The 25,385-nt window shown below is 52.1% G+C and overlaps 1 protein-coding gene across 1 annotated transcript in view; it reads right to left on the minus strand.

The window, feature by feature from the left end:
- arfgef1 (ADP-ribosylation factor guanine nucleotide-exchange factor 1 (brefeldin A-inhibited)) overlaps positions 1 to 25,385 on the minus strand; it is a 45,324-nt gene that overhangs the window by 236 nt on the left and 19,703 nt on the right. Inside the window, exons 12-35 of the mRNA XM_060045790.1 lie at positions 25,322 to 25,384; positions 22,666 to 22,871; positions 22,434 to 22,518; positions 21,978 to 22,143; positions 20,663 to 20,814; positions 19,243 to 19,371; positions 18,136 to 18,294; positions 16,735 to 16,879; positions 15,966 to 16,056; positions 15,132 to 15,172; positions 14,767 to 14,936; positions 13,246 to 13,397; positions 10,586 to 10,758; positions 10,003 to 10,163; positions 8,479 to 8,609; positions 8,020 to 8,149; positions 7,263 to 7,398; positions 6,487 to 6,625; positions 5,706 to 5,766; positions 5,062 to 5,215; positions 4,532 to 4,671; positions 3,676 to 3,850; positions 3,314 to 3,452; positions 757 to 929 (exon numbers count right to left, since the gene is read on the minus strand). Coding sequence (XP_059901773.1) covers positions 757 to 929; positions 3,314 to 3,452; positions 3,676 to 3,850; positions 4,532 to 4,671; positions 5,062 to 5,215; positions 5,706 to 5,766; positions 6,487 to 6,625; positions 7,263 to 7,398; positions 8,020 to 8,149; positions 8,479 to 8,609; positions 10,003 to 10,163; positions 10,586 to 10,758; positions 13,246 to 13,397; positions 14,767 to 14,936; positions 15,132 to 15,172; positions 15,966 to 16,056; positions 16,735 to 16,879; positions 18,136 to 18,294; positions 19,243 to 19,371; positions 20,663 to 20,814; positions 21,978 to 22,143; positions 22,434 to 22,518; positions 22,666 to 22,871; positions 25,322 to 25,384 — 3,271 coding nt within the window. The remainder of the gene's footprint in view (positions 1 to 756; positions 930 to 3,313; positions 3,453 to 3,675; positions 3,851 to 4,531; positions 4,672 to 5,061; positions 5,216 to 5,705; positions 5,767 to 6,486; positions 6,626 to 7,262; positions 7,399 to 8,019; positions 8,150 to 8,478; positions 8,610 to 10,002; positions 10,164 to 10,585; positions 10,759 to 13,245; positions 13,398 to 14,766; positions 14,937 to 15,131; positions 15,173 to 15,965; positions 16,057 to 16,734; positions 16,880 to 18,135; positions 18,295 to 19,242; positions 19,372 to 20,662; positions 20,815 to 21,977; positions 22,144 to 22,433; positions 22,519 to 22,665; positions 22,872 to 25,321; position 25,385) is intronic.

Consider the following 25,385-nt stretch of genomic DNA (forward strand, 5'->3'; position numbering starts at 1 on the left):
GTGTGTGTGTGTGTGTGTGTGTGTGTGTGTGTGTGTGTGTGTGTGTGTGTGTGTGTGTGTGTGTGTGTGTGTGCGTGCATGTGTATGTAGGTGTGTGTGTGTGTGTGTGCGTAGGTGTTTGTGTGCGTGTGTACTAGGTGTGTGTTTGTGTAGGTGTGTGTGTGTGCGTGTGTTTGTGTAGATCGGTGTGTTTGTGTGTGTGTAGGTGTGCGTGTGTAGGTGTGCGTGTGTAGGTGTGCGTGTGTAGGTGTGCGTGCGTGCGTGTGTGTATGTGTAGGTGTGTGCGTGTGTGCGTGTGTGTAGGTGTGTGCGTGTGTGTAGGTGTGTGCGTGTGTGTAGGTGTGTGCGTGTGTGTGCGTGTGTGTAGGTGTGTGCGTGTGTGCGTGTGTGTAGGTGTGTGCGTGTGCGCGTAGGTGTGTAGGTGTGTGCGCGCGCGCGTAGGTGTGTAGGTGTGTAGGTGTGCGCGTGTGCGCGCGCGCGCGCGCGTGCGGTGCGTGCGTGCGTGCGTGCGTGCGTGCGTGCGTGCGTGCGTGCGTGCGTGCGTGCGTGCGTGCGTGCGTGCGTGCGTGCGTGCGTGCGTGCGTGCGTGCGTGCGTGCGTGCGTGCGTGCGTGCGTGCGTGCGTGCGTGCGTGCGTGCGTGCGTGCGTGCGTGCGTGCGTGCGTGCGTGCGTGCGTGCGTGCGTGCGTGCGTGCGTGCGTGCGTGCGTGCGTGCGTGCGTGCGTGCGTGCGTGCGTGCGTGCGTGCGTGCGTGCGTGCGTGCGTGCGTGCGTGCGTGCGTGCGTGCGTGCGTGCGTGCGTGTGCGTCTCACCCTCTGGTCGTTGATCTTCATCATCTTGGTGAGCAGCAGCAGCAGCAGGTTGGTCCAGGCCTCCCGGTGGCTCTCTGAGGTCAGAGCCAGGAAGTACGAGACGGCCTCGCTGCACACACTGGGGGGGGGGGCATGGTTTAATACCAATACTCACATCAGGCTGCAACTATTACCAACACTCATGCTTTGTATTCGCACACACACACACACACACACACACACACAGTGTTGATGTAACCATTCTGTATGTGTTTAGTATATTTTTCCAGATTCTTCCTCTACTTTGAATCCTCTTTTAATTCCCGTACTGTCCTGTACTTCCACTGTGATCCAAACCTTCATCATTTGTATAATTTAAAATGATGCTAACTTTGTGATGAAGGCCCCGGTTTGTGGTTAAAGAAATCTTTGCACAGCGTTGAGGAGATGTTAACGTCCACAGCCACCAGATGGCGCTGTGAGTGAGCAACACATCCCATCTGTCCCGTGAACACCAGGCCTTCCTAGAGAGCAGCACAGCACCAGCTGTTCCCCCCCAGCGCGGGCTGACGACCAGGGGCCGGTTACCGCTCGTTAAGAGCTCGTTAATCCCTCATCAGCCCCAGCCGTCTAACGAGGGACCGGGCCAACAGCTCGTCGGCTACCCACACCGCGCTGACACGTTATTGGACCGGGCCTCACTTCTGATCCTCGTAGGAGCCCCCCGTCAGCTGAGCCCCCCCCCCCCCCCCCCTCCGGTCAGCTGAGCCCCTCCCCCCCCCCCCCCCCCGCCCAGCTGAGGGCCCCCCCCCGGTGACATCATCACCATCTGGCAGCCATTGACCCCACCCTCCAGCCTCACTCTCTCCTCACTCCTCCTGTCTCACTCTCTCCTGTCTCACTCTCTCCCCACTCCTCCTGTCTCACCTCTCCTCACTCCTCCTGTCTCACTCTCTCCCCACTCCTCCTGTCTCACTCTCTCCCCACTCCTCCTGTCTCACTCTCTCCTCCCTCTCCTCTCTCCTCCTGTCTCACTCTCTCCTCATCCCCCCTCACCTCTCCTCATCTCCTCTCTCCCCATCTCCTCTCTCCCCTCTCCCCATCTCCTCTCTCCCCATCTCCTCTCTCCTCATCTCCTCTCTCCTCTCTCCTCATCTCCTCTCTCCTCCTCCTCCTCTCCTCTCTCCTCTCTCCCCTCTCCTCCTCCTCCTCTCCTCTCTCCTCTCTCCCCATCTCCTCTCTCCCCATCTCCTCTCTCCCCATCTCCTCTCTCCTCCTCCTCCTCCTCTCTCCTCTCTCCCCTCTCCTCCTCCTCTCTCCTCTCTCCTCCTCCTCCTCTCCTCTCTCCTCTCTCCCCTCTCCCCTCTCCTCCTCATCTCCTCTCTCCTCTCCTCTCTCCCCATCTCCTCTCTCTCCTCTCCTCTCTCCTCTCCTCTCTCCTCTCCTCTCTCCTAAGGAGCTCCTCTCGGAGGTCACAGGCCTCCCTCCCCGATCCGTTCCTCTAGAAACATAATTTCGCGCTTCGGAGGAGCGGAAGGTTTTCGAAAGACTATTTAAATGTTTCAGTGGAAGAAGCCGATTCCTAGTCTGTTAAGCCCCTGAACCACAGCTGCAGAATCACGTTTTAATCAACTCACCGTATTGACTTAATTTCTAATGTGATTTTAATAACGCAAAAGAACAGAATTACAAAAACATCGGAAAGCTGCCGGGACCCCAGTGGCAGGGATCAGTCCGATCAGAGCTTCACTGATCTGAACACACGGCCTCCATGGAGGACCAATGAGAGCAGACCAACCACTGCTACAGGACACCCCGCGATACACCGAGGTCCAGTATGCTTCGATGTGTTCCTCAGCTGTGCTGACGATTGACGTATCTGTCCCATAGCACCATGACTTCAGCCCAGTGGGACACCGGACACCAGCATATGTGTGTGTGTGTGTCTACATGCGTTTGTGTGTCTGTGTGTGTGTATGCTCATATGTGTGTGTGTCTGCATGTGTGAGGGACTCTGGCTGACAGCTGGGTCGTTCCCCCAGACCACCATCAGCCTGATTGATAGAACAGGCCTTGGGAAACTCCCACACACACACACACACAGACGCACACACACACACACACACACACACACAGACGTATGCACACACAGACTTACACACACGCAGACTTACACACACACAGATGCAAACACAGACACGCACACAGACGCACACACACAGAGCCCTTGGCCCGTCAGGTTCTGATAAACGGGCCGCTTATCAGAGGGGAGCGAAGTCAAACACCGAGAGAGATATCACTGAACCAGGGTGAGTACGTGCGTGCGTGGTTGCGTGTGTGTGACAGAGTTGGGCGTGAGTGGCTTAAAGCGAGAGAGGGTGAGAGAGTCAGAGACAGAGACGGAGCGTGCGTGAGAGAGTAAGACATATATAGAGTGAGAGAGTGAGAGAGAGAGAGAGTGTGTGAGAGTGAGAGGGTGAGAGAGTGTGACGGACAGAGAGGGCGAGGATGGGGGGGTCTTACATGAGCAGGCGGGCCTGGACCTGGCCCCAGGCGTCGCTGCGCTGCTCGTCGGTGTACATCCTGAACAGGATCCTCAGGCTGCAGGCCAGGCTGCTGGTCTCCTGCTTCAGCAGGTTGGGCTTGGACTTCCCCTTGAAGCCTGCAGGGGGCACATGACACCGTCACATGACGCCGTCCAGGGAGCAACAACACGGTCACATGACACCGTCACATGACACCATCCAGGGAGTAACAACACGGTCACATGACACGGTAACATGACGCCATCCAGGGAGTAACAACGTGGATGCATGACACGGCGCAACACGACAGTGTCACATGACACGATCACATGACACGATCCAGCCCCCCACCCCACCCACCTGCTTTCCAGAGCAGGGTGCGCTGCTCGTGGTTGGAGTTGAAGGCCTTGGCGAAGCGGTGCGACTCCAGCAGACAGTCCAGCAGCTTGAACAGCTGCTCCGAGCTCAGGTAGCGGTACATGCCCTGCTCCTGAGCGGTCTCCATGGGAACCGTCGCCGGGGGAACCGCATCCCGCTGGGGCACCGAGGAGAGGTTAGCAGGCGAGTGAGTTTACGATACACAAGAACACTGGAAGAGATTCCTTCCTGGTTGTTGAGGTAAGTTTATGGATGAATAGGAGAGTGAAGACTTAAAGGTCTCTCCAGTCTGGTCTCACTCTCTGATTTCAACAAAGTTTAAGGAGGAGGAGGAAGAGGAAGAAGAATAGGAGGAGGAGGAGGAGGAGGAGGAGGAGAAACAGAAGAAGCAGGAAGAAGAGTAGGACGAGGAGGAAGAGGAGGAGGAGGAGGAGAAGGTAGACGAGTTGGACGAGGAGGAGCAGGAAGTGGAGGAAGGGTAGAAGCAGGAGGAAGAGGAGAAGCAGGAGGATGAAGAGCAGGAGGAGAGGTAGAAAAAGCAGGAGGAGAAGGAGAAGGAGGAGGAGGATGAAGAGCAGGAGGAGAGGTAGAAAAAGCAGGAGGAGGAGGAGAAGGAGGAGAAGGAGGAGGAGGAGGAGGAGGAGAAGGAGGAGGAGGGGGAGAAGGAGGAGGAGGAGGAGAAGGAGGAGGAGGGGGAGAAGCAGGAGGAGGAGGAGCAGGAGGAGCAGGAGGAGGAGGAGGAGGGGGAGAAGCAGGAGGAGGAGGAGGAGGAGGAGGAGGAGGAGGAGCAGGAGGAGGAGGAGGAGGCGGCGGCGCAGTGGTAGGAGGAGCAGGTCACCTGGGCGTTGGCCAGGTTCTCGGCGTCCTCCTTCTTGCTGCTGGCGGGGAAGAAGACGATGTTATCGATGGTCTGGATGAGCTCCAGCTGCACCACGCACTTGATGAGCAGCGCCGAGAACAGACGCTGCTCCAGCAGCTCTGGGGGGCGGAGACACAACACACGGAGGTCAGCTGACGGACGGCAGCAACACACACGGAGGTCAGCTGACGGACGGCAGCAACACACACGGAGGTCAGCTGACGGACGGCAGCAACACACACGGAGGTCAGCTGACGGACGGCAGCCAAGACTGGGATTAAAGGACAGGTTCAAACAAGAGAGGGGGGGGAGGAGGGGGAGCGAGGAGGAGGGGGGGGTGCAGACTGGTTCCTGAGGGAGGGGGTGAGAAGGGAGAGAGAGTGGGGAGAAGGGGGGGATGCAGACTGACTTGTGGGGGTCCGGTTCTGTGGGGGTTCGGGTCCTGGGGGAGGGGGTGAGGGTGAGGAGCGGGGGGGGGGGGGGGGGGGTGAGGGGGGTACCAGACTGACTTGTGGGGGTGCGTGTCCGGAGGCCGTCCTCCACCAGCCCGGCGCCGTACTGACTCTGGCGCCTGGTCTCCGTGGCGACGCGGTCCACGCCGCCGACCGAGTGCTGGTCCTCAGAGCGGGACTGCAGGTCCAGGGACTTCTGGGAGATGGAGTCCTGAGGACGACGAGGAACACAGAGACCATGACCCTTAGAAGGCACGGTTCATAGTCACTACGGCCGAGGGCACCCAGTGTTTCCCACAGACCAAGGACCAAAAAAATAAATAAATAAAAAAAAAAAAAAAAAAAAGACAGAATCAATTCGTGGCGCTCGATGTTGATTCTGTGGCGCCGCGCCACACAATGGTCTATGTATGGGAAACACTGGGCACCCCTTCCCCTTTGGCATTGTACTCGAGTCAAACAGTTGTACTTAATATCTAACTTGTTTTTGTTGTACTTAGATAGAGAGGGATCATAATGGCTGACGGTTCGTCGGATGGATCAACCTCAGGGAGAATCAGACTGAATGTTAACCAATTAACACGTGAATTAAAAAAATACGTTTTAGTCCAGATATTTGGTTGAGATAAAGTGAGTAAAGGCGGTCAGGGTGAGGGTGTATTGAACCTGTTCCCCTTCCAGTGTGGAGACCCAGGGCTCACCAGCTGTTTGTCAGACAGGTCCCCGATCAGCTGCTCTCCTTCTGGTCTCCAGGTCAGCAGCCTGGGGGGGGGGGGCAAACACACGGTCAGACCAGTGGTCAGACCAGTCCTCATGGGGGTCAGACCAGTCCTCATGGGGGTCAAACAGGTCCTCATCTTGAGGATCAAGGTGGTCAGAGAGCACATATCAGTTATCTGTGGAGCCCAGGGGATGTCCTCTGCACCAAAACAATAAGCCTACATTACTTTATATGAATAAATAAATATATATATAGATACATTTTTATCTCAAAGCCAATTCCACTTGAGGCTGAGAGTCGATAACGGCAGAGCCATCGGTGGTTGAGCCCAAACTAGGAAAACACAAGGTATCCGTCGAGAGGGATCGAACCACGAGGATGACCCTTCAGTCCCCTCTCACCGATAAAGAGAAGGTGGATCTCCAGTGAACCATCCATGCTCTCTGTTACCCTCTTCATGTTAAACAGTTAATGTGTTTCATCGTATTGACTGCATTAATGCAGCGCTCCTCAGAGTTGCTGAACAACATTGCTTGACATTCACCCATTCATTCACACATTCATTCACCCATTCATTCACACATTCACACGCAGCGGCAGCCAGGAGCAGGGGTGCCTTGCTCAGGGACACCTCGACACTCAGCTGGGAGGAGCCGGGGATCGAACCAGCACCCTTCTGGCTACCAGCCGACCCGCCCTACCTCCAGAGCCACTCTGTGTTCTCCTGGGGCCAGCAGGGGGGGCCAGCGGGGGGGGCTTACGCGTGAGGGATGGTGGTCCGGAAGATGTCCAGCATGCAGGTGCAGGTCTTGTCCCAGACCTCCAGGGAGAACTTCTCCCCGTTCAGGATCACCACGTTCTCCAGACAGTTGGTGCCCGACCGAGCCAGCTGCTCGTTGTCTGGGGGAGGGGGAGAGAGAGAGAGAGAGAGAGAGAGAGAGAGAGAGAGAGAGGGAGAGGGAGAGGGAGAGGGAGAGGGAGAGACAGAGACAGAGACAGAGACAGAGACAGAGAGAGCGAGAGCGAGAGAGACAGAGACAGAGACAGAGACAGAGAGACAGAGAGACAGAGAGACAGAGAGACAGAGAGACAGACAGAGAGAGACAGAGAGACAGAGACAGAGAGAGCGAGAGCGAGAGAGACAGAGAGAGACAGAGAGACAGAGAGACAGAGACAGAGAGAGACAGAGAGACAGAGAGAGACAGAGAGAGACAGAGAGACAGAGAGAGGGAGATGAAGAGAGAGAAGGGGAGAGGGAGGTTGAGGTAGAGAGAGACAGAGGTACATGGAGAGACCAAGATAGAGATAGAGTAGTATGGAGAGATTATGGGATGAAGAAAGAGTTAGACAGAGCAAAAAGAAAGAGTTGAATTCGTCACACACAATGCTTCAAAATAATTCCATGCACGACTCTCTTCAAAAGCTTTTTTAATCAGCGTTAAACAATCCTAAAATAAATGTCCCAGACACGGTGCCGTCCCTCCCAGAAGACCCCCACCCCCCCGTTAACCGCTCCAGGCCCCCTCTGAGGCCTCACCTTGCTGCACACACCAGTACAGCTGGGCCAGGATGTCGTCCAGCAGCACGTCGCTCAGGGACTCAAAGTACTGCGTGAACACGTCGCAGATGGCGTAGAGCGCGTGGTTACAGGTGGTGGTCATCCACTCCGCCTTCTGAGGGCACATGACCAGGGAGAGGAGGGTCATTGGTCCACTCACAGAGGAGATGCGGTTTCAAAATAAGAGCCTCACACTGAAGAATAGGCTGATGACAACCTGAAGGAATACGTGAATGACAACACAACCTAAACAACGTGAATGAAACCATGAATGATAAAATAAACACTTTAAAGGAGGTGTGAAAACTTCAAACATGGGAAACATCTGTAAAACACATGTTCTCCTCCTCTTTCAAATCACTAGTTTTACACAAGAGTTCAACTTTTGGACGTGTGGTGAATTGATACGTGGCTTTATTATTGTTGAACAGATCTATAGATCTATATAACCACGGACTAGGGTTAAGGGGACCTGGCCGGGTCAGAGGAGGTCTCATGTGTCCCTGGTGGATCTGAGGAGAAGGAGGAGGAAGAGGAAGAGGAAGAGGAGGAGGAGGAGAAGGATGTTCCCTAACGACCGTACCTCGGTCTATTAGAGGAGGAGGAGAAGAAGAAGAAGGAGGAAGAGGAAGTGCCCTAACGACCGTACCTCGAAGAGGAAGAAGAAGAAGAAGAATAAGAAGAAGGAGAAGGAGAAGGAGAAGAAGGAGGAGGAGGAGGAGGAACAGCTGCGTACCTCCGTCTGCTGCTCCGGGAGCTTCATGTTGTCGAAGATCCTGAAGACGATGCGGAACAGGTCCTGCCACCAGTGCTTCTCGAAGGTGTGGCCGTACGTCTTCATCACCTCGAACATCACCGTCAGGCCCCTGGGGGACACACAGCGTCAGACCCCTGGTTCACCCCCCTGGTTCCAAAGCGACTTACATCGGTTAATACACACATTGACACACCGACGGCAGAGTCGACCATGCGAGGCGACAGCCAGCTCGTCAGGAGCAGTGAGGGTTAAGTGTCTCGCTCAGGGACACATCGAACTAGCAACCTTTCGGTTACAAGACAACTGCTCTACCTCCTGAGATAAGCCGAACCCGAACCCATATAGACAGAGACCCTTCTATCTAATCCTCAACCCCCTGTGATGGCCCCCCGTGTGGAGCCCAGGGGGTTGGGGTCCAGAGCCATGTCTCCGTCCCACCTGGTGCGGACGTCCAGCTTGCAGCGGTTGATGATGCAGGACAGCTCGAACAGGATGGGGAACCAGCCCCGCACCCACACCCGGTCCTCCGCCGCCACGTTCATGTCGTCGCTGGTGTAGTCTTTGAAGGCCTGGGGGAACCAGAGGGGGGGGCGGGGTCAGACACTCGTCTTATGTGCACACACACACACACACACACACACACATGCACGCACACGCATGCACGCTAGGGCGGCTCGATTATGGGAAAAATCATAATCACGATTATTTTGGTCAATATTGAAATCACGATTATTCAAACGATTTGAGTTTGAAAACATGTTGTGTTTATTCAGCATGTCTCTCCCCAAAAAAACGTTGGAACTGAGAACTTAAATACACATAATGCTCTAAAAGAAAATGTTCCAATCTAAAATAATATACAAGCATGTATCCAGCTATCCCTTTCTATAAAACATAAGAAAATAATAAAAAAAAAAAATGAAAAAATTGATTATGTTCATTTTGTGATCGTTTGACGCTCAAATCGAAATCGCGATCAAAATTTCATTAATCGCCCAGCCCTAACGCACGCACACATATATGCACATATTCACAGACACACGCACGCATGCCCGGACGCACTAACAAATGCCCGCACACAAAAATCCACGAACGCACGTACGTTCACGACCGCACACACCTGTACTTCTATTAATATTCACAAGCAACAACAAACACCTCTGTGGGGCTTTCATGGTGCAAAGGCTCGTCCTGCATTTTAATTTGTCGTCCCGTTTTGATGTCACGGAAAAACCCCAGAGCCGAATCAAAGGAAAGCTACGGCGGTTACATCAGAATGTGTTGAACCGCTCGGGGAGATATCGAGGGACAGAACTGGGTTCCGGTTCCTGATATCTCCAAACCACCTGTCGGTATCCTACAGCAGGGATCCCCAATGCTTTGAGGGAGAACCGCTCAACTGTCGTCAAGACTTTCCGTGGATAATCTCGTTTACAAAATGCTTGAGGTTTGTTCTGTTATGTTAATCCCTCTAGTTCAACAATAACTCCCCGGGTCACGCCTGCAGTACCAGCTGTTTGGTGCTCGCTCACGACAGGTGGAAAGAACACTCTCCTGACGCTAAGCTACGCAGCTAACCCTTACCATCTACTCATCAGTAAGACATTCACATTCAGGGCATTTAGCAGACGCTTTTATCCAAAACGACTTACAATAAGTACATTTATCCGAGGAAAGAGAAACAACAATACATCGCTGTCGGTACCAAGCACTAACAATCACTAGGTTAACCCGTTCCCCGTGTACAACAAAGATAGCTAGGATAAGATGCTACAGCATGCTAAGCACTATTATTATGTGCAAGGACGTACATCATACAATACGTGTGTACATTAAGTGCCAGGACGTACAACATACGACAAGTGTGTACATACAAGAAGCCGCGGTGTAGAGGACAGCTGCCTCTCCACACGGTGGCTAAAGGAGCGTGAACAGGGAGTGGAGAGGCGGACGGAGGCTGACCTGAGGTCGGTCGGACACGTATTTGGCGCAGTGGCGGACGAGGCGGATGGCCTCCATGCTGGTGTCGGGGAAGGAGGCGTTGCAGGCGAACTCCGAGAGGCACTTGACCGCGTCCTGGAAGGAGTCGATGGTCGCCGCAAAGTGCTTCTCAAATACATTCGCTGTGGCGGGGGGGGGGGGGGGGGGAGACAGAGAGAGAGAGAGAGCGGGAGAGAGAGGTAGAGAGAGAGAGAGAGAGAGGTTAAGGTCAGTCATAGCTATACAGGGACAACCATGATGTTTAACCAAAGTATGTAAAAACTAATGTTGCCATAGATCACTTCAAACCATTTGTAACACAGAGATGAAGAGGAGGAGCAGGAGGTGGAGATGGAGGAGGAGGAGGAGCAGAAGGAGGAGGAGGAGAAGAAAGAGGAGCAGGAGGAGGAGGAAGAGGAGAAGATGGCGGAGGAGAAGGAGGAGGAGAAGAAGGAGGAGGAGAAGATGGTGGAGGAGAAGGAAGAGGAGAAGATGGTGGAGGAGAAGGAGGTGGTGGAGCAGGAGGAGGAGCAGGAGGAGGTTGATGAGGAGGATGGAGACTTACTGACGCTGTGGCCCGTGGTGAGGAAGGCCAGCTCCACGATGCCCTGGTCGCGGTCCGAGGCCGCCAGGTGGAACACCGAGAAGATGTTCTTCCAGCCCGACCGGATGTTGGCCGCCTGGGAGTTGACCATCTGGGCGATGCAGCGCACCACCATGTCCCGGATGGTGGGAGACCTGGGGGGGCAGAGAGGGGGGAGGAGAGGGGGGAGGAGAGGGGGGGACGGTTGAGGGGGACGGCTGTTTGCTCACGCTCCAAACTGTGGGGTGGAGGCGCTGTGGTGCTTGACGTGATACCAGTGATATCACATCAAGACATCAAGTGATACAATAATGATCCTATTTTCATTCCCGGAGAAGGATAGACTCTAGCGGTACGGGAAGAAAGGTTCCTGGTTCAAATCCCCAAGGTCCCCGCGGTCCTTGAGCAGCACCCCTAACCCCCGCCCGCCTAACACGTTTATAAATCTCTGTTTGGCTGCGTTGGATGAGCCGCGTGCTGATGCCTCCATCCCCAGAGTGTCCCTGGTGTAATGACCACTGAGGCGCCCTGTTGTCCCTCATCAGAGGAACACACGACCAGCAGACTCTCAGTTTGAATAATGGGTTTAATTAATCAGCGTTGCAATAAGAGAGGCACGTCTGTGACTTTGGCCGCGGCGACACGGGCAGCGAGCTATGAAGGGGACGGAGAGTAATCTGCCGTGATAAAACCAAAGTGACCTTTTGTTTCAGCCAAGACCTTTTCTGATTGGTGGTTAGAGCGAGGGATGGTTGATTAGCGGAGGACCAGACGCGTTCTGATTGAATTTTATCAGCAGAAAGAGGTTTCTGGCAAGGAGTCACTGAATGACAGACTGAAGTGAGTCAGACCGTGGAGATACAAACCAGAACTGGACGTCAACAACATGTGTTAAGAGAGATAGCGAGACAGATCGTGAGAGAGAGCGAGAGAGAGAGAGGGGGGGGGGGGGGGGGGAGAGAGACAGAGAGAGCGAGAGCGAGAGAGAGAAACCAGAGAGAATCCAGTTCTGGGGACTTGTCAGAATGAGTCGGAGGAGATGGACTCAGCAACATGAGAGATGCCTTGAAAACATAGGACCCACAATTATGTAACGTTTGCAGTCAGATGCCCCTCGTATGAACTACTTGTGCACTTAGTATGAAGACCCCGTCTACCTCAGCCTACCTGTTCCTATTTGTATAAAGACACTGTTTATCTCGGTCTACCTGTTCATTATTCATATACAGTAACACTGTCTACCACTTTATTATTCGTATACAGTAACACTCGGTCTACCAGTTCATTATTCGTATACAGTAACACTCGTTCTACCTGTTTATCATTTGTATATAGTAACACTGTCTGTTTAATATTCGTATACAGTAACACTCGGTCTGTTTATTATTCGTATACAGTAACACTTGGTCTACCTGTTTATCATTGGTATACAGTAACCCTCGGTCTGTTTATCATTGGTATACAGTAACCCTCGGTCTGTTTATCATTGGTATACAGTAACCCTCGGTCTGTTTATCATTGGTATACAGTAACCCTCGCTCTGTTTATCATTGGTATACAGTAACCCTCGGTCTGTTTATCATTGGTATACAGTAACCCTCGCTCTGTTTATCATTGGTATACAGTAACCCTCGCTCTGTTTATCATTGGTATACAGTAACCCTCGGTCTGTTTATCATTGGTATACAGTAACCCTCGCTCTGTTTATCATTGGTATACAGTAACCCTCGCTCTGTTTATCATTGGTATACAGTAACCCTCGGTCTGTTTATCATTGGTATACAGTAACCCTCGGTCTGTTTATCATTGGTATACAGTAACCCTCGGTCTGTTTATCATTGGTATACAGTAACCCTCGCTCTGTTTATCATTGGTATACAGTAACCCTCGCTCTGTTTATCATTGGTATACAGTAACCCTCGGTCTGTTTATCATTGGTATACAGTAACCCTCGCTCTGTTTATCATTGGTATACAGTAACCCTCGCTCTGTTTATCATTGGTATACAGTAACCCTCGGTCTGTTTATCATTGGTATACAGTAACCCTCGCTCTGTTTATCATTGGTATACAGTAACCCTCGCTCTGTTTATCATTGGTATACAGTAACCCTCGCTCTGTTTATCATTGGTATACAGTAACCCTCGGTCTGTTTATCATTGGTATACAGTAACCCTCGCTCTGTTTATCATTGGTATACAGTAACCCTCGGTCTGTTTATCATTGGTATACAGTAACCCTCGGTCTGTTTATCATTGGTATACAGTAACCCTCGGTCTGTTTATCATTGGTATACAGTAACCCTCGGTCTGTTTATCATTGGTATACAGTAACCCTCGGTCTGTTTATCATTGGTATACAGTAACCCTCGGTCTGTTTATCATTGGTATACAGTAACCCTCGGTCTGTTTATCATTGGTATACAGTAACCCTCGGTCTGTTTATCATTGGTATACAGTAACCCTCGGTCTGTTTATCATTGGTATACAGTAACCCTCGCTCTGTTTATCATTGGTATACAGTAACCCTCGGTCTGTTTATCATTGGTATACAGTAACCCTCGGTCTGTTTATCATTGGTATACAGTAACCCTCGCTCTGTTTATCATTGGTATACAGTAACCCTCGCTCCATCTCACTCTACCTGTTCTTCTTCATGATGTGCTCGAAGGGCCTCAGGAAGTCCTTCTGGAACCTGAAGTTGGCCAGCTCGCCCTTCTCCAGGAACTTCATGGAGAGCTGCCGCAGGGAGTCCACCGCGAAGATGGCCACGTCCTCGTTGGAGTTACAGCCCACCTGGGGGAGGCGGTAGACGTCAGCGATGTCGGGCGACGTCACTTCTGTCGGTAGTTGAAGCGAGGTCCCAAACAAACAGAGCCGCCTCGCCCCTCTCTTCCGTGTTTCGTGCATCCAGTAAAAACGATCGTGTTTTTCGAATATACTATTTATTTTGGTTTTGAGTACCATTTGTTTTTGTGTGCGATCTAAGAGCATAGGCTGCCTACAGAGACGTGTTTTTTTTGACGGCCTGCTTATTGGGCGTGCAGTTAGCGGACCGTGAGGAAAGATCAGATGAATGTGATCATTTATGTCTTTGCCTTGAATCGCTGTTACAACCTTTAAGCTGCACCGCTCGGTATGATGTCTTCACAGGTCTCTTCCTTTCACTTCAGAGACTTGAGTAGTCGAGTGGTTGTGTGTTTGACTCCCGGGCCCGAAGGTTGCGTGTTTGATGCCCGTCGGCAGGCTAACATGAACACGGAGAGATACCTCCCTACACCTGCTCCTTCATGACTGAATGCAAGAACACATAACTTTCCATTTACACTTCAATCCAAGGTCCCTTTGATTAAACCTAGATTCATTAAACGTGGCTATTGAAGGAACACTTCAAGTTAAAGGCTTTTAGTGTGGAACAGAACATCTTTTCCTCCATCTGGGCCTGCACGGTGGAGGCTACGGTAACAGTTTTGTCCCTGAACGCCCACACAACACAGCCCTGACAATGCACTCACAGGGAATCAAGTCTTTGGTCAGAGGGAGAGGGTAACGACGATGACCTCAGCGCTAAACCAACTGAGTGAAGAGTGTTTCCCGCAAGGACGTTCTCAGATCAGGCCTTGAGTGGGTCCGCTATTGTCCAGGTCCGTCTCTGAGAGCAAGTGTTTCCTGGTGGTAATGACCGATCCACAGAGCAGGAAATTAGACCGCACTGAGGATTTCTCTCTCCAAACCTGTTTGTTAAACCTGGGTAATTGATTATTTGGCTTTTACAGTCGTCATGGTTTATTGTGAACGTTTTGCTTCTAGGTCGATCGGCTCTAGAGATTCCTCAGTTCCGGTTCCAGTGAGAGTGTCTGTGTGTTTTCAACGGGCCACTGATGAATGTTGTGGTTGTTTTTCAAACCCACACAGCATCATAAAGAAAGCTGTGTGTGTGTGTGTCTGTCTGTTTGCCTGTCTGTCTTTCTGTGTGTCATTGTTAACTGACATTGACAAACATTCAGGAAATAGTGCATCCAAACTTTCCCAGGAAACTAAACCACCACATCTCCGAAAATGTATATTTCATTATAAACACAAGAAACGTTTCCTCCTCCTCCTTCAAGTCTTTGTATTGGGTTGCAGCCCCGCCCATCAAAGCGGGCGACCAATGGGCACGCACCTTGTTGAAGTGGTCCCCGATGACCTCCCAGATGCGGGACCACTGCAGGCGGATGCGGCCCATGTTGTAGTAGGAGATCTCCACGATCTTCTGCAGGCTGAACATGCGCGGGTGGGTCGGTGAGGCCAGCTCGTCCATGGAGACCACACACAGCCAGCGCACAAAGTCCACTGGGGAGCGCACACACACACAGGCAAACACACACACAGGCACACACACACACACACACACACACACACACACACGAATAAAAGACATCAGAGGTCAATATGGATCACGGTACCGGTATACAGGAGATGGGGCTTCATAATGTGGTTGGTTTATCATAATATTTGTTATGCCGTGAGGATGATTCAGCTTCTCACCGATGGCGTTTCCGTCCAGCCGGGTTGATCCCGTGAATATCCTGGAAGGTTATGAACAGAGGGACACTGGGCTGTAAATATTTATGAAGGTTGCAATGTGGTTGCCACACTTTGGCCCCGGGGATCAATTTCAATCCAAGAGGCAGGTGATGGGAACAGTCTCATCAAAACACCCATCTAGATCACAGTGTAGATCTATCTAGTGTTGTGAAGACTCTGCACGTCTTAACCCACCGATAACCAACATGAGGGGTGATAACTCTCCCATAGGACCTACTGCCAGTCCTCATCTACATCTCTTGAATCACCCGATACATCTTCCTCTGTTTCTCTTAATATACACGAGGGAGTTCTGAATCTAACTCACTGCTCACTACACGTAGGAGTGGAGAGTGTGATGAAGCAGGCTCCTGGTCCGTGAACCTTAGCCACTCTCACCACGCCTTCCTTCATTGTTTCCTCTCCCTTCCCCATTCTCCCTCTCTCACCTCTCTCTCCATCCCTCTCCCCTAGCTCCCCTTGCCCACTCTCTCTCTCTCTCTCTCTCTCTCTCTCCCCCATGCTTCTCCCTCCCTCCCTCTCCCCCCTCCCCCTCTCTCAACATATCATCATGAATGATGATGTCAGCCCCAGGTTACAGTATGTGACCAATCAGGTTCTTGGGCCTTGAGGTGTGTGACCAATCAGGCTCTAGGGCCTCGAGGTGTGTGACCAATCGGCCTCTAGGACCTTGAGGCGTGTGACCAATCAGGCTCTAGGGCCTCGAGGCGTGTGACCAATCAGGTTCTTGGGCCTCAAGGTGTGTGACCAATCAGGTGTGTGTGATGACCTCACCTGTCCACCGCCACCACCACGCTCTGAGAGCTGGTCTCCCCGATGGACTCCTGGATGCTGAGGATCTGCTTGCGGTCCGTCGTCCCTCCTACTGGACCACACATGGAGAGGAGGAGGAGTCAGAGCTCAGGGAGGAGGAGTCAGACCTCAGGTAGGAGGAGGAGTCAGAGCTCAGGGGAGGAGGAGTCAGACCTCAGGGAGGAGGAGTCAGACCTCAGGGAGGAGGAGTCAGAGCTCCAGGGAGGAGTCAGAGCTCAGGGTAGGAGGAGTCAGAGCTCATCACTAAAATCATTGGGTGGTTTTATGGTGGTGGCCTTCATAGTAGGCTTTAATCTCTGCTGATTTGTATCTAAAACTAATCTAGTCAGAATCTAGGGAAGGTTCAAATCGGAATTGAAAGTTATCATAACTAATCTAGATCGAATCTGAATCTAATCTGAGAGTTATCTAAATATAGATCTAAATTGAATATAATCCAATCAGGATCTGAATCAAATATGAACCTGATCTGTGTAGAACCTAAATCTAATCCTATCTCAATCTAAATTAATCCAAAGCAAATCTGAATCAAATCTATTACTAACCAGAATGTTATCGAAATATAGATGGAAATTGAATAGAATCCCATCAGGACCTAAATCTAATCTGAACCTGATAAATATACAACCTGAGTCTACTCTAATCTCAATGGGTCCTAATCTAAACCCAACCTGGTCCCAACTACGGCGGCCGGCACTACCACCCCCGGCCACCGGGGGGCGCTACTGACCCAGGCCAAGGTACTCGTCGCTGTTCTGCTCCTTGGTGCTGGTGATGAAGCCCTCCTTGCCGCGCACCGTGCTGGAGATGTAGCGCGCCTTCACCCCCGTGCCGATGAGCTGAGCCAGCTCCAGCTGGCTGATGCACTTCATGATCTGAGGAGGAAGGGACGTCCCGTTAAGACTCAGGAGCCGCTCGGACGAGGAGGCGGCCTCCAGAGCCAGGCACGGGGAACCCGAGGCCTCGACAGTCTCAGCCTTGGAGGGTAAGGCGCTTAGGAAGTGGCTTACAGGCTGGGAACCTGAGGCCTCAGGTTCCCAGCCTGTAAGCCACTTCCTAAGCGACTTACCCTCCAGGCTAAGAAGGTTCCCAGCCTTAGTAGCTTAGAAAGTGGCTTAGAGGCTGGGAACAATATAGCATCATACAGACGGACCAAGGGAGGGGTTAAGGGTGAAAGGAAGGAGGGGAGAGGGTGGGGGGGGGGGGGAGAGGGAGGAGGAAGAGGAGCAAGAAGAGGGCTGGGGATAAATGGCAGCGAGGGGGAGACAGTGATGAGAATGCCTAGGGGGGAGCAGCGATAGACGTCTTGTCATTCTTGTCATTTGAAGAGTGAGGAGACAGAGAGAGAGGGAGTGAGGATGACAGCATACCGTCACACTCGAGAGAATGGGAGAGAGACCACTGCCCTCACTGGGACGGCCAGAGAGAGCGAGAGAATGGAGAAGGGTATGTATCGATCCAGAGAATGAGGCAATTGGGAGAAAGCAAGACAGAGAGAGTACCTCCCTAACTGGGATGTTCAGAGAGAGGCCGAGAGATGGATAGTGACAGGAGCTGTGTTTTCTATCTGAATATATTTCACATTTGAAATCGGCAGAAGAAAATGCAAATGTATGCGTGTTTCGATCCACTTCTGTTAATTGGTGGTGGTGGTGGTGGTGGTGGTGGTTGTTGTGGTGTTGGTGATGCTAGTGGTGGTGGTGGTGGTGGTGGTGTTGGTGATGCTAGTGGTGGTGGTGGTGGTGGTGGTGGTGGGGTGGTGGGGTGGTGGTGGGGTGGGGGTGTTGGGTGTGGTGGTGGAGGTCGTGGTGCTGGTGCTGGTGGTGGTGCTGGTGCTGGTGGTGGGGTGGGGGTACCTCGTGCCAGGAGTGTTGTTAGTATTGGGGTACTTCTCCAGTACTAGGGGGGTACCTCATTCCAGGAGTGTTGTTAGTATTGGGGTACTTCTCCAGTACTAGGGGGGTACCTCGTGCCAGGAGTGTTGTTAGTATTGGGGTACTTCTCCAGTACTAGGGGGGTACCTCATTCCAGGAGTGTTGTTAGTATTGGGGTACTTCTCCAGTACTAGGGGGGTACCTCGTGCCAGGAGTGTTGTTAGTATTGGGGTACTTCTCCAGTACTAGGGGGGTACCTCGTGCCAGGAGTTGCCCAGGTAGTTGCCGTCGGTGTGGGCCACGGTGATGAGCGTCTTGATGGTGTCGATGTTCTTCTGCTTCATCTCCGAGATGCCGGAGCTGGCCGTCAGCAGGGTGAAGCGGGCCAGGGCCTGCACGTAGGCGTCACGCTCCAGCTGGAGGGGGAGAGAGGGGGGGAGAGGGGGGGAGAGGGGAGAGGGAGGGGAGAGGGAGAGAGATGAGAGGGGGAAAGAGGGAGCGGGGAGGGGAGAGAGATGAGAGGTGGAAAGAGGAGAGAGCGAGAGGAGGGAGAGGGGAGAGGGAGAGGGAGGGGGAGGGGAGGGGAGAGAGATGAGAGGGGGAAAAAGGAGAGAGCGGTAGGAGGGAGATAGGAGAGAGAGGGAGGGGGAGAGAGGAGAGAGAGGGCGGGTGAGAGTGGTAGAAATGAAGGGAGAGAATGGGTGGGAGAAGAGCGAGGGGAGAGAGTAAGGGGGGGAGAAAGACAGATCGAGCGAGAGACAGAGATATTAAGGAGGATGGGAGGACTCCCAGGATTCATCATCATGTAATGTGAGCCATAGCACTCAGCCACCCATTGCAGCTGGGAGTGTTGACGGTTCAGTTCTGGTTAGAGCCAAAAGGTCACTCACAATGTCAACAACGTCCAACATAGAGACTACCCAGCATACAGCTGGTTTGAATAAATAAAGCACAAAGGTAACATTAACAGTATGATCTCTATTTATATAAAATCATTGGCTGTATTCTGCCTAGCATAGACTCGCACTATGACACCAGAATTTCCAGGAAAGCGAGAAAGATCATCTCTGACCCCTCTCCTCCAGCACACCACTTATTCAAACTCTTACCATCAGGGAAGAGGTACAGAAGCAGCACAGGTAAAGCATCACGCTTTAGGGATAGTACCTATCGACAGGCTATACGCCACCTGAACACGCACTAAGCACTTTACGTTCTTTATGGTCTACCTCACTTTGCACTTTTTGCACTACTGTACTGTACTTTACTGCTGCAATTCTCTGCGAACCATGCATTGTGTGTTTTTTATGTGTGTTAATTATAGGCTAGCTCCCGGCGCTATCTGTGTTCGCTCCTGTGCTAACCTGGATGGAGAAGATGCAGGCTATCCGGATGGCGAAGCGGATTCCCTCCAGGCAGAGCGAGGCCACCTCCGTGTCGTCACAGTCCTGCAGGCCCACGCTGAAGGCGGCCAGGAAGGGGGTCCAGGCCAGCTGGGGGCAGAGGTCAGGGGTCAAGGGTCCATGGGGGTCACATGTGTGTGTGTGTGTGTGTGTGTATGAGGAGGACACATTAGGACCCTACTAAAGAAGCACTTGAACTGATTTGATGAAACACAGGGGATGATGCTCATGGACGATGGCACCAGGCTATAACGGTCAGCGTAGTGATTCAGCGATGAGACTCCCGGCTGGAATGTCTGAGCTCCCTGACGGTTCCCGTTACCGGAACCGTCCATACAAAGGAAAGGCATGACCAAGGCTCGTAACGGACAAACAACTGCGGTCCACCCAGAGACATCGTGTGCTCATCATCGACACTGCGCCTCCAAACCGTTCAACCATCTCCTGGTAGACTCAATCGTAAACGGAACAGAAAACTAGGATTTATATGTTTTTTTTACATCCGTGTGGAGTGTGTCTGGACGATGGCTGCTTTAAGGTGGGGCCGTATACCTGTTGCACATTGAGCAACCAGTGAGCACAGGTTAAACCAGTCGCCACCACACACACCCAGGGAGATCTCCTGCATGGCAGCATGGAGCAACAGGCCATGCAACCTTATCTACAACCTACTATATTAAACCGGCTTTCGACACCATCACCCTGCGTCCCACCACCCTGTACGCACACACACACACACACACACACACACACACACGCACAAACTGTTTCCCAATGTGAAGGAAGCATGCTCGACGGACGCCCTTTTAAGGACGCTACCGTCATAGAATGCCGACAAGCACTGTTCCAACACTCAAAGATTCGCGCCTCTTTCGCGTCCTTTGTTTTTGAGAATTCCAAGATTTTTCAAGGACGCGAGACAACGAGAAAGAATACCCACAATTCTTCGCGTTGAAACGCCGCCAGGGGTATTTTCTGAAATGTTTTGATTCATCATGTAAATGCAAAAAATAATTTAGGTTAAAGACCTGCGTGATTTTTTTCAAACGTTTTTGCAACGTAATGACTATTTTATGTTATATTGCTACATTTTGCATCGATTGGTTTGTTTTAATGTACGTAGCTGGTGTTTAAACAAAACTACTGCCACCAATAACAATTTCAACAATTTAAATATTAAAATATTAACCACTTGAGCAGCATTAAGAAGCGGAAGAGCTTCCACACTAGCAAAGTCCTTCCACACTCCGAACGCTACAAACGCTAGGCAGCACTCTGGCCCCGCCTCCATAGGACGCCACGCGCAAGGAAGTGTTCCAGCAAGGCTGCAGCCGTCCCCCTGGGCAACAGGGGGACGGCTGGTGGGGGCGGGGCTCAGCACCTTGAACATGGGCCTGACGTGCTCCAGGTGCGTGGCGCTGGTGAAGGGCGCCTGCACGTGGCTCACGGCCTCCATCAGGGCCTTGGCCGTCTTCGCCATCTGCTCCATCTCCACGTTGTAGAGCAGCCGGCGCTGCTTCTCACTGGCCACGCCTGGAGGGGGGGGGGGGGGGGGCACGCAGAGAGACACACACACACAGATATACACACACACACACACACACACACACAGACACACACACACACACACACACACACACAGAGGAACAAAGAGATACACACACACACACAGACACACACACACACACACAGACACATAGAGGAACACAAAGAGATACACACAAACACACACACACACATAGAGGAACACAAAGAGATACACACACACACGCAGAGAGACACACAGAGAGACACACACACACATAGACGAACACAAAGAGACACACACACACACACACACACACACACACACACAGAGAGGAACACAAAGAGATACACACACAGACGAACACAAAGAGACACACACACACACATAGAGGAACACAAAGAGATACACACACACACACACGCAGAGAGACACAAACACACACAGAGGAACACAAAGAGATACACACACACACACACACACACACACACACACACACACACACACAGGAAACCACACACAGACACACACACACACAGGAAAACACACACAGAAACACAAATTAAATTTAGCCACCCAAAGAACACACTTTACCAACTCATAAAATAACTAAGAAAAAAAAAGAATGTATTTCCTGTTCCACATTCCTAGTACATCCTTGTATTTTCCATTAGATATATCTATCCATCTCTTTATGGCTATCTAGTTATATGCATATATTTCTATGCCTTTGTGTTTCATTTTACTTATATTCGATTTAAAAGGGTGTTTGCATTCGTTATATTCGACACAAGAAATATGGGAAAATTAAATCAAATTGAAAATTACTTTACTTCAACGTCTCAATGCTCAATAAAAACACACCTCCAAAAAACAATAAATCCTCTCGAAAGTCTAAGCTTTTCAGTTAATTTCCAAAGTGGTTGGGCCAGACCCGACGAGCCGATCCAGACCCGACGAGCCGATCCAGACCCGACGAGCCGATCCAGACCCGGCGGGCCGATCCAGACCCGGCGGGCCGATCCAGACCCGGCGGGCCGATCCAGACCCGGCGAGCCGATCCAGACCCGGCGAGCCGATCCAGACCCGACGAGCCGATCCAGACCCGACGAGCCGATCCAGACCCGACGAGCCGATCCAGACCCAACGAGCCGATCCCCGATCGACTCACTCTGCTTGGTGGACTTGAGCGTCAGCTCCTTGGTCTCCTTCATGGCGATCTTCTTGCCGGCGATCTCGTCGTAGATGGCCGACAGGTACTCCTCGGGGAGGTCCTTGCTGTCGTTGATGCCGCGGTTCATCTTGATGTACTGCTCCTTGGTCATCTTGTTCTTCACCTGCAAGCACCCGGGGTACGGGAGAGAGAGGGGGAGGGTGGGGGAGAGAGAGAGGGGGGGGGGGGGGTGGGCAAGGACACAGCAGAGTGAGGGATGCTTCTGACAAACACACCTGTCTCGTGTGTGTGTGTTTCTGACGCGCCCCCACACACACACACACACACACACACACACACACACACCTGTCTGTGGAGACTCGGTGACAACAGAGGTATGCATCAGAGGGGGAGGGAGAGGTGGCCTCCCACAGAAGGGGGGAAGAGGAGGGAGGAAGAGGAAGGAGGTGTTACCTGGGGGCTGTGGAGGTCGGTGGTCAGCATGATGATGGAGTAGGCCAGGACGTAGGCCGTGTCAGCGCTCGCAAACAGCGTTTGCCTGAGGAACAGAACACAAGGACAGGGGAGGAAGAGGAGACGTACAACGTGTTCATTACATTACTAAAACCACACCAGTCAGGCGGAAGTGGTGGTGATGGTGGTGGTGGTGTTGGAGGTGTGATGGGGGTCCCAGCAGTGAGCTCACCCTTGGTTGCACTCCAGGTATCTGGCGGCGAACTTCTCCATGAGCCGGTCGATCTTCTGGGCCTCTCCCGGGAGCCGGAAGCCCTCCAGGAAGATGCGCAGCGCCGACACAAAGTCCTTCCCCTGGAAGTCCATCTGGTCCACGTAGGCGTACATCACCTCCTTGTTGAAGCGCTCGTTGTCCCCCAGGAACTCGCCCACCTGGGTCTGAGGGGCAGGGGGCACAACCCCGTCTCAATACACCCCGACCACAAACTCTACATGCATGAGACCCATGGTGCAATCACGCAGCTCAATTCAAGAATGGTAAATGGACTGCATTTATACAGCACTTTTGGCCACCCAAAGCTATTTGCAATTATGGCCTAACATTCACCCATTCATACACACACACACATTCACACACCGACGGCGGTAACAGCCAGCTCGCCACTGTACCTCCTGATCCACATGCCTCCTGATTAATACATTATGATTACTTCAAATTAACTGATACCAGGGATGCAGGGATGTGATGGAGAGAATATTAAAAGGGGTGGGGGGTGGTTGGGGGGTGGGACAGGGTAATGGCTAGGGTACAGGTCCTGGGTTGAAACCCCAAATGCCCACAGCCAACCTGTTGAGGTACTCTTTACCTAACACACTCCAAGTTCCCTCGGATAAAACTAGGGATGCACCGAAATGAAAATTCTTGGCCGAAACCGAAACCGAATATACTGAAACAGTTGGCCGAAGGCCGAAACCGAATACCGAATGTGGCTTTTAATGTTTTTCATTCATTTTGCTTTAATTTTTTGCACCATTGCATAAATCAAACAATTAAATGTCCTTTATAAACTTTTTTGTCTTGTTTTTCTATAAAAAAAAATCAATTACAAATTTGATATATATACTGAACGTTTTCTAACATTTCAGCAGACATTATAGCAAGAATTTAAGAAAAATTTACCTTTAAATAAATGAGTAATTTTTCTTTTTTTTTATAAATAAAAATGTTCTGTGTATTATGTTCGGCCTTTTTACTCCTTCGGCCGAAACCGAACATTATGTTTGGGGCCATTTTCGGCCAAACATGTTCGGTGGCCGAATATTCGGTGCATCCCTAGATAAAACCCTCGGCTCTACAGCTGAACCTCGTGTATGTATATTTAAAATCCCCAATGAAAAAGGAACGTCACTTGAGGACAAACAGAAGTGGATGGCCTATTAAAAACCTTTTGATTGTCAACACGCAGCGGAAAACCAATCGACAGCCCCGGAATGCGAGTTGTTTTCTCCATAACGCGGTAATGACTGCACACTCACTGACGCTAGACACACATTACCCTGAAAAGGCGGCTCATCGCGGCTCGCTGAGCGGCACTCGGCGGCAGAGGAGGTCGACGTACACCAGCCTCGCTCTCCTCTCTCTCTCTCTCCCTCCCCTCTCCTCTCTCCTCCCTCTCCTCTCTCTCTCTCCCTCCCCTCTCCTCCCACTCCTCTCTCTCACCTCCCTCTCCTCCCTCTCTCCCTCCCCTCTCTCTCCTCCCCCTCTTCTCCCTCCCCTCGTCCCTCTCCTGTGTCCCCTCTCCCTCCTCTCTCTCCTCCCTCTCTCTCTCTCTCTCTCCTCCCTCCCTCCCTCCCTTCTCTCACTCCCCCCTCCTCTCTCTCCTCCTCGCTCTCCTCCCTCTCCCCCTCGCTCTCCTCCCTCTCCCTCTCTCTCTCACTCCTCCCCACTCCCGTGTCCCCTCTCCCTCTTCTCTCTCCACCCTCTCCTCCCTCCCCCCTCTCCACCCACTCCTCTCTCTCCTCCCTCTCCTCGCCTCTCCTTCTCCTCTCTCTCCTCCCTCCCCTCGTCCCTCTCCAGTGTCCCCTCTCCCTCTCCTCTCTCCTCCCTCTCCACCCTCTCCACCCCCTCCCTCTCCTCTTTCTCCTCCTGCATGGCCCCGCTGTTTGTTTGCGCCGCGCTGCGCGTTCGAGGGCACTTAAGGCGTCCTTAAGGCGAGACGCGGCACGGCGCGGACTCCCTCACAGAGAGCTGTTTAACGTTAGCACCGGTGAGATGCATCATGGGAAACAGACGCTGGTAGGTGAATGCCAGGGTAATTACAGAAGCAGGGTGATAGAGATTGGGGGGGGGGGGGTTTAAACTGCTGAACGGTTTCAAAACGTTGCGTTTGTGTCGTCTGGCGTCTTAACTGCGTAGGAGAGGAGGGGGATGATGAGGGGGGGTTTCCAACACTCGACTTCCAGATCAAAGACGATAAAATCCTACTTGTCACATTTAATCATAAGCTTCCTTGGTTCCCATGCATATGATAAACGGTAAACGATAATTACAGACGATTGCATAACGTTCACAGATTCATACACACATTCCCACACCAAGTGCGGAGTGTCTTGCCCAAGGACACCTCGAAACGCTAGGAGGAGCCGGGGATCGAACTAGCGACCTTCCGGTTACAAGTCAGCCCTCTCTAGCTCCTGAGCTAGAGAGGGCTGCTCAAATGTGAGTGTTCAAAGGTATTTTATTAGGAATAACCCCTTGAGATTAACCAATCTCGTTTTTCGAGGGGGTCTGACTCATGCTGGGAGTCAACTCCCCCCCCCCATGAGTCATCCTCCCACTAGCATTGGGGGGGGGGGGGGGAGGGGAGGAAGGCAGCCGATTGGCTCACCGAGTCAAGCCTCTCCTCCTGATGCAGGAACTGGGCCAGGTCCTCCGGCGTGGTTCCCAGCATG

Source organism: Gadus macrocephalus, chromosome 23 (genome assembly GCF_031168955.1).
Source record: "Gadus macrocephalus chromosome 23, ASM3116895v1".
Lineage (NCBI taxonomy): Eukaryota > Metazoa > Chordata > Actinopteri > Gadiformes > Gadidae > Gadus > Gadus macrocephalus.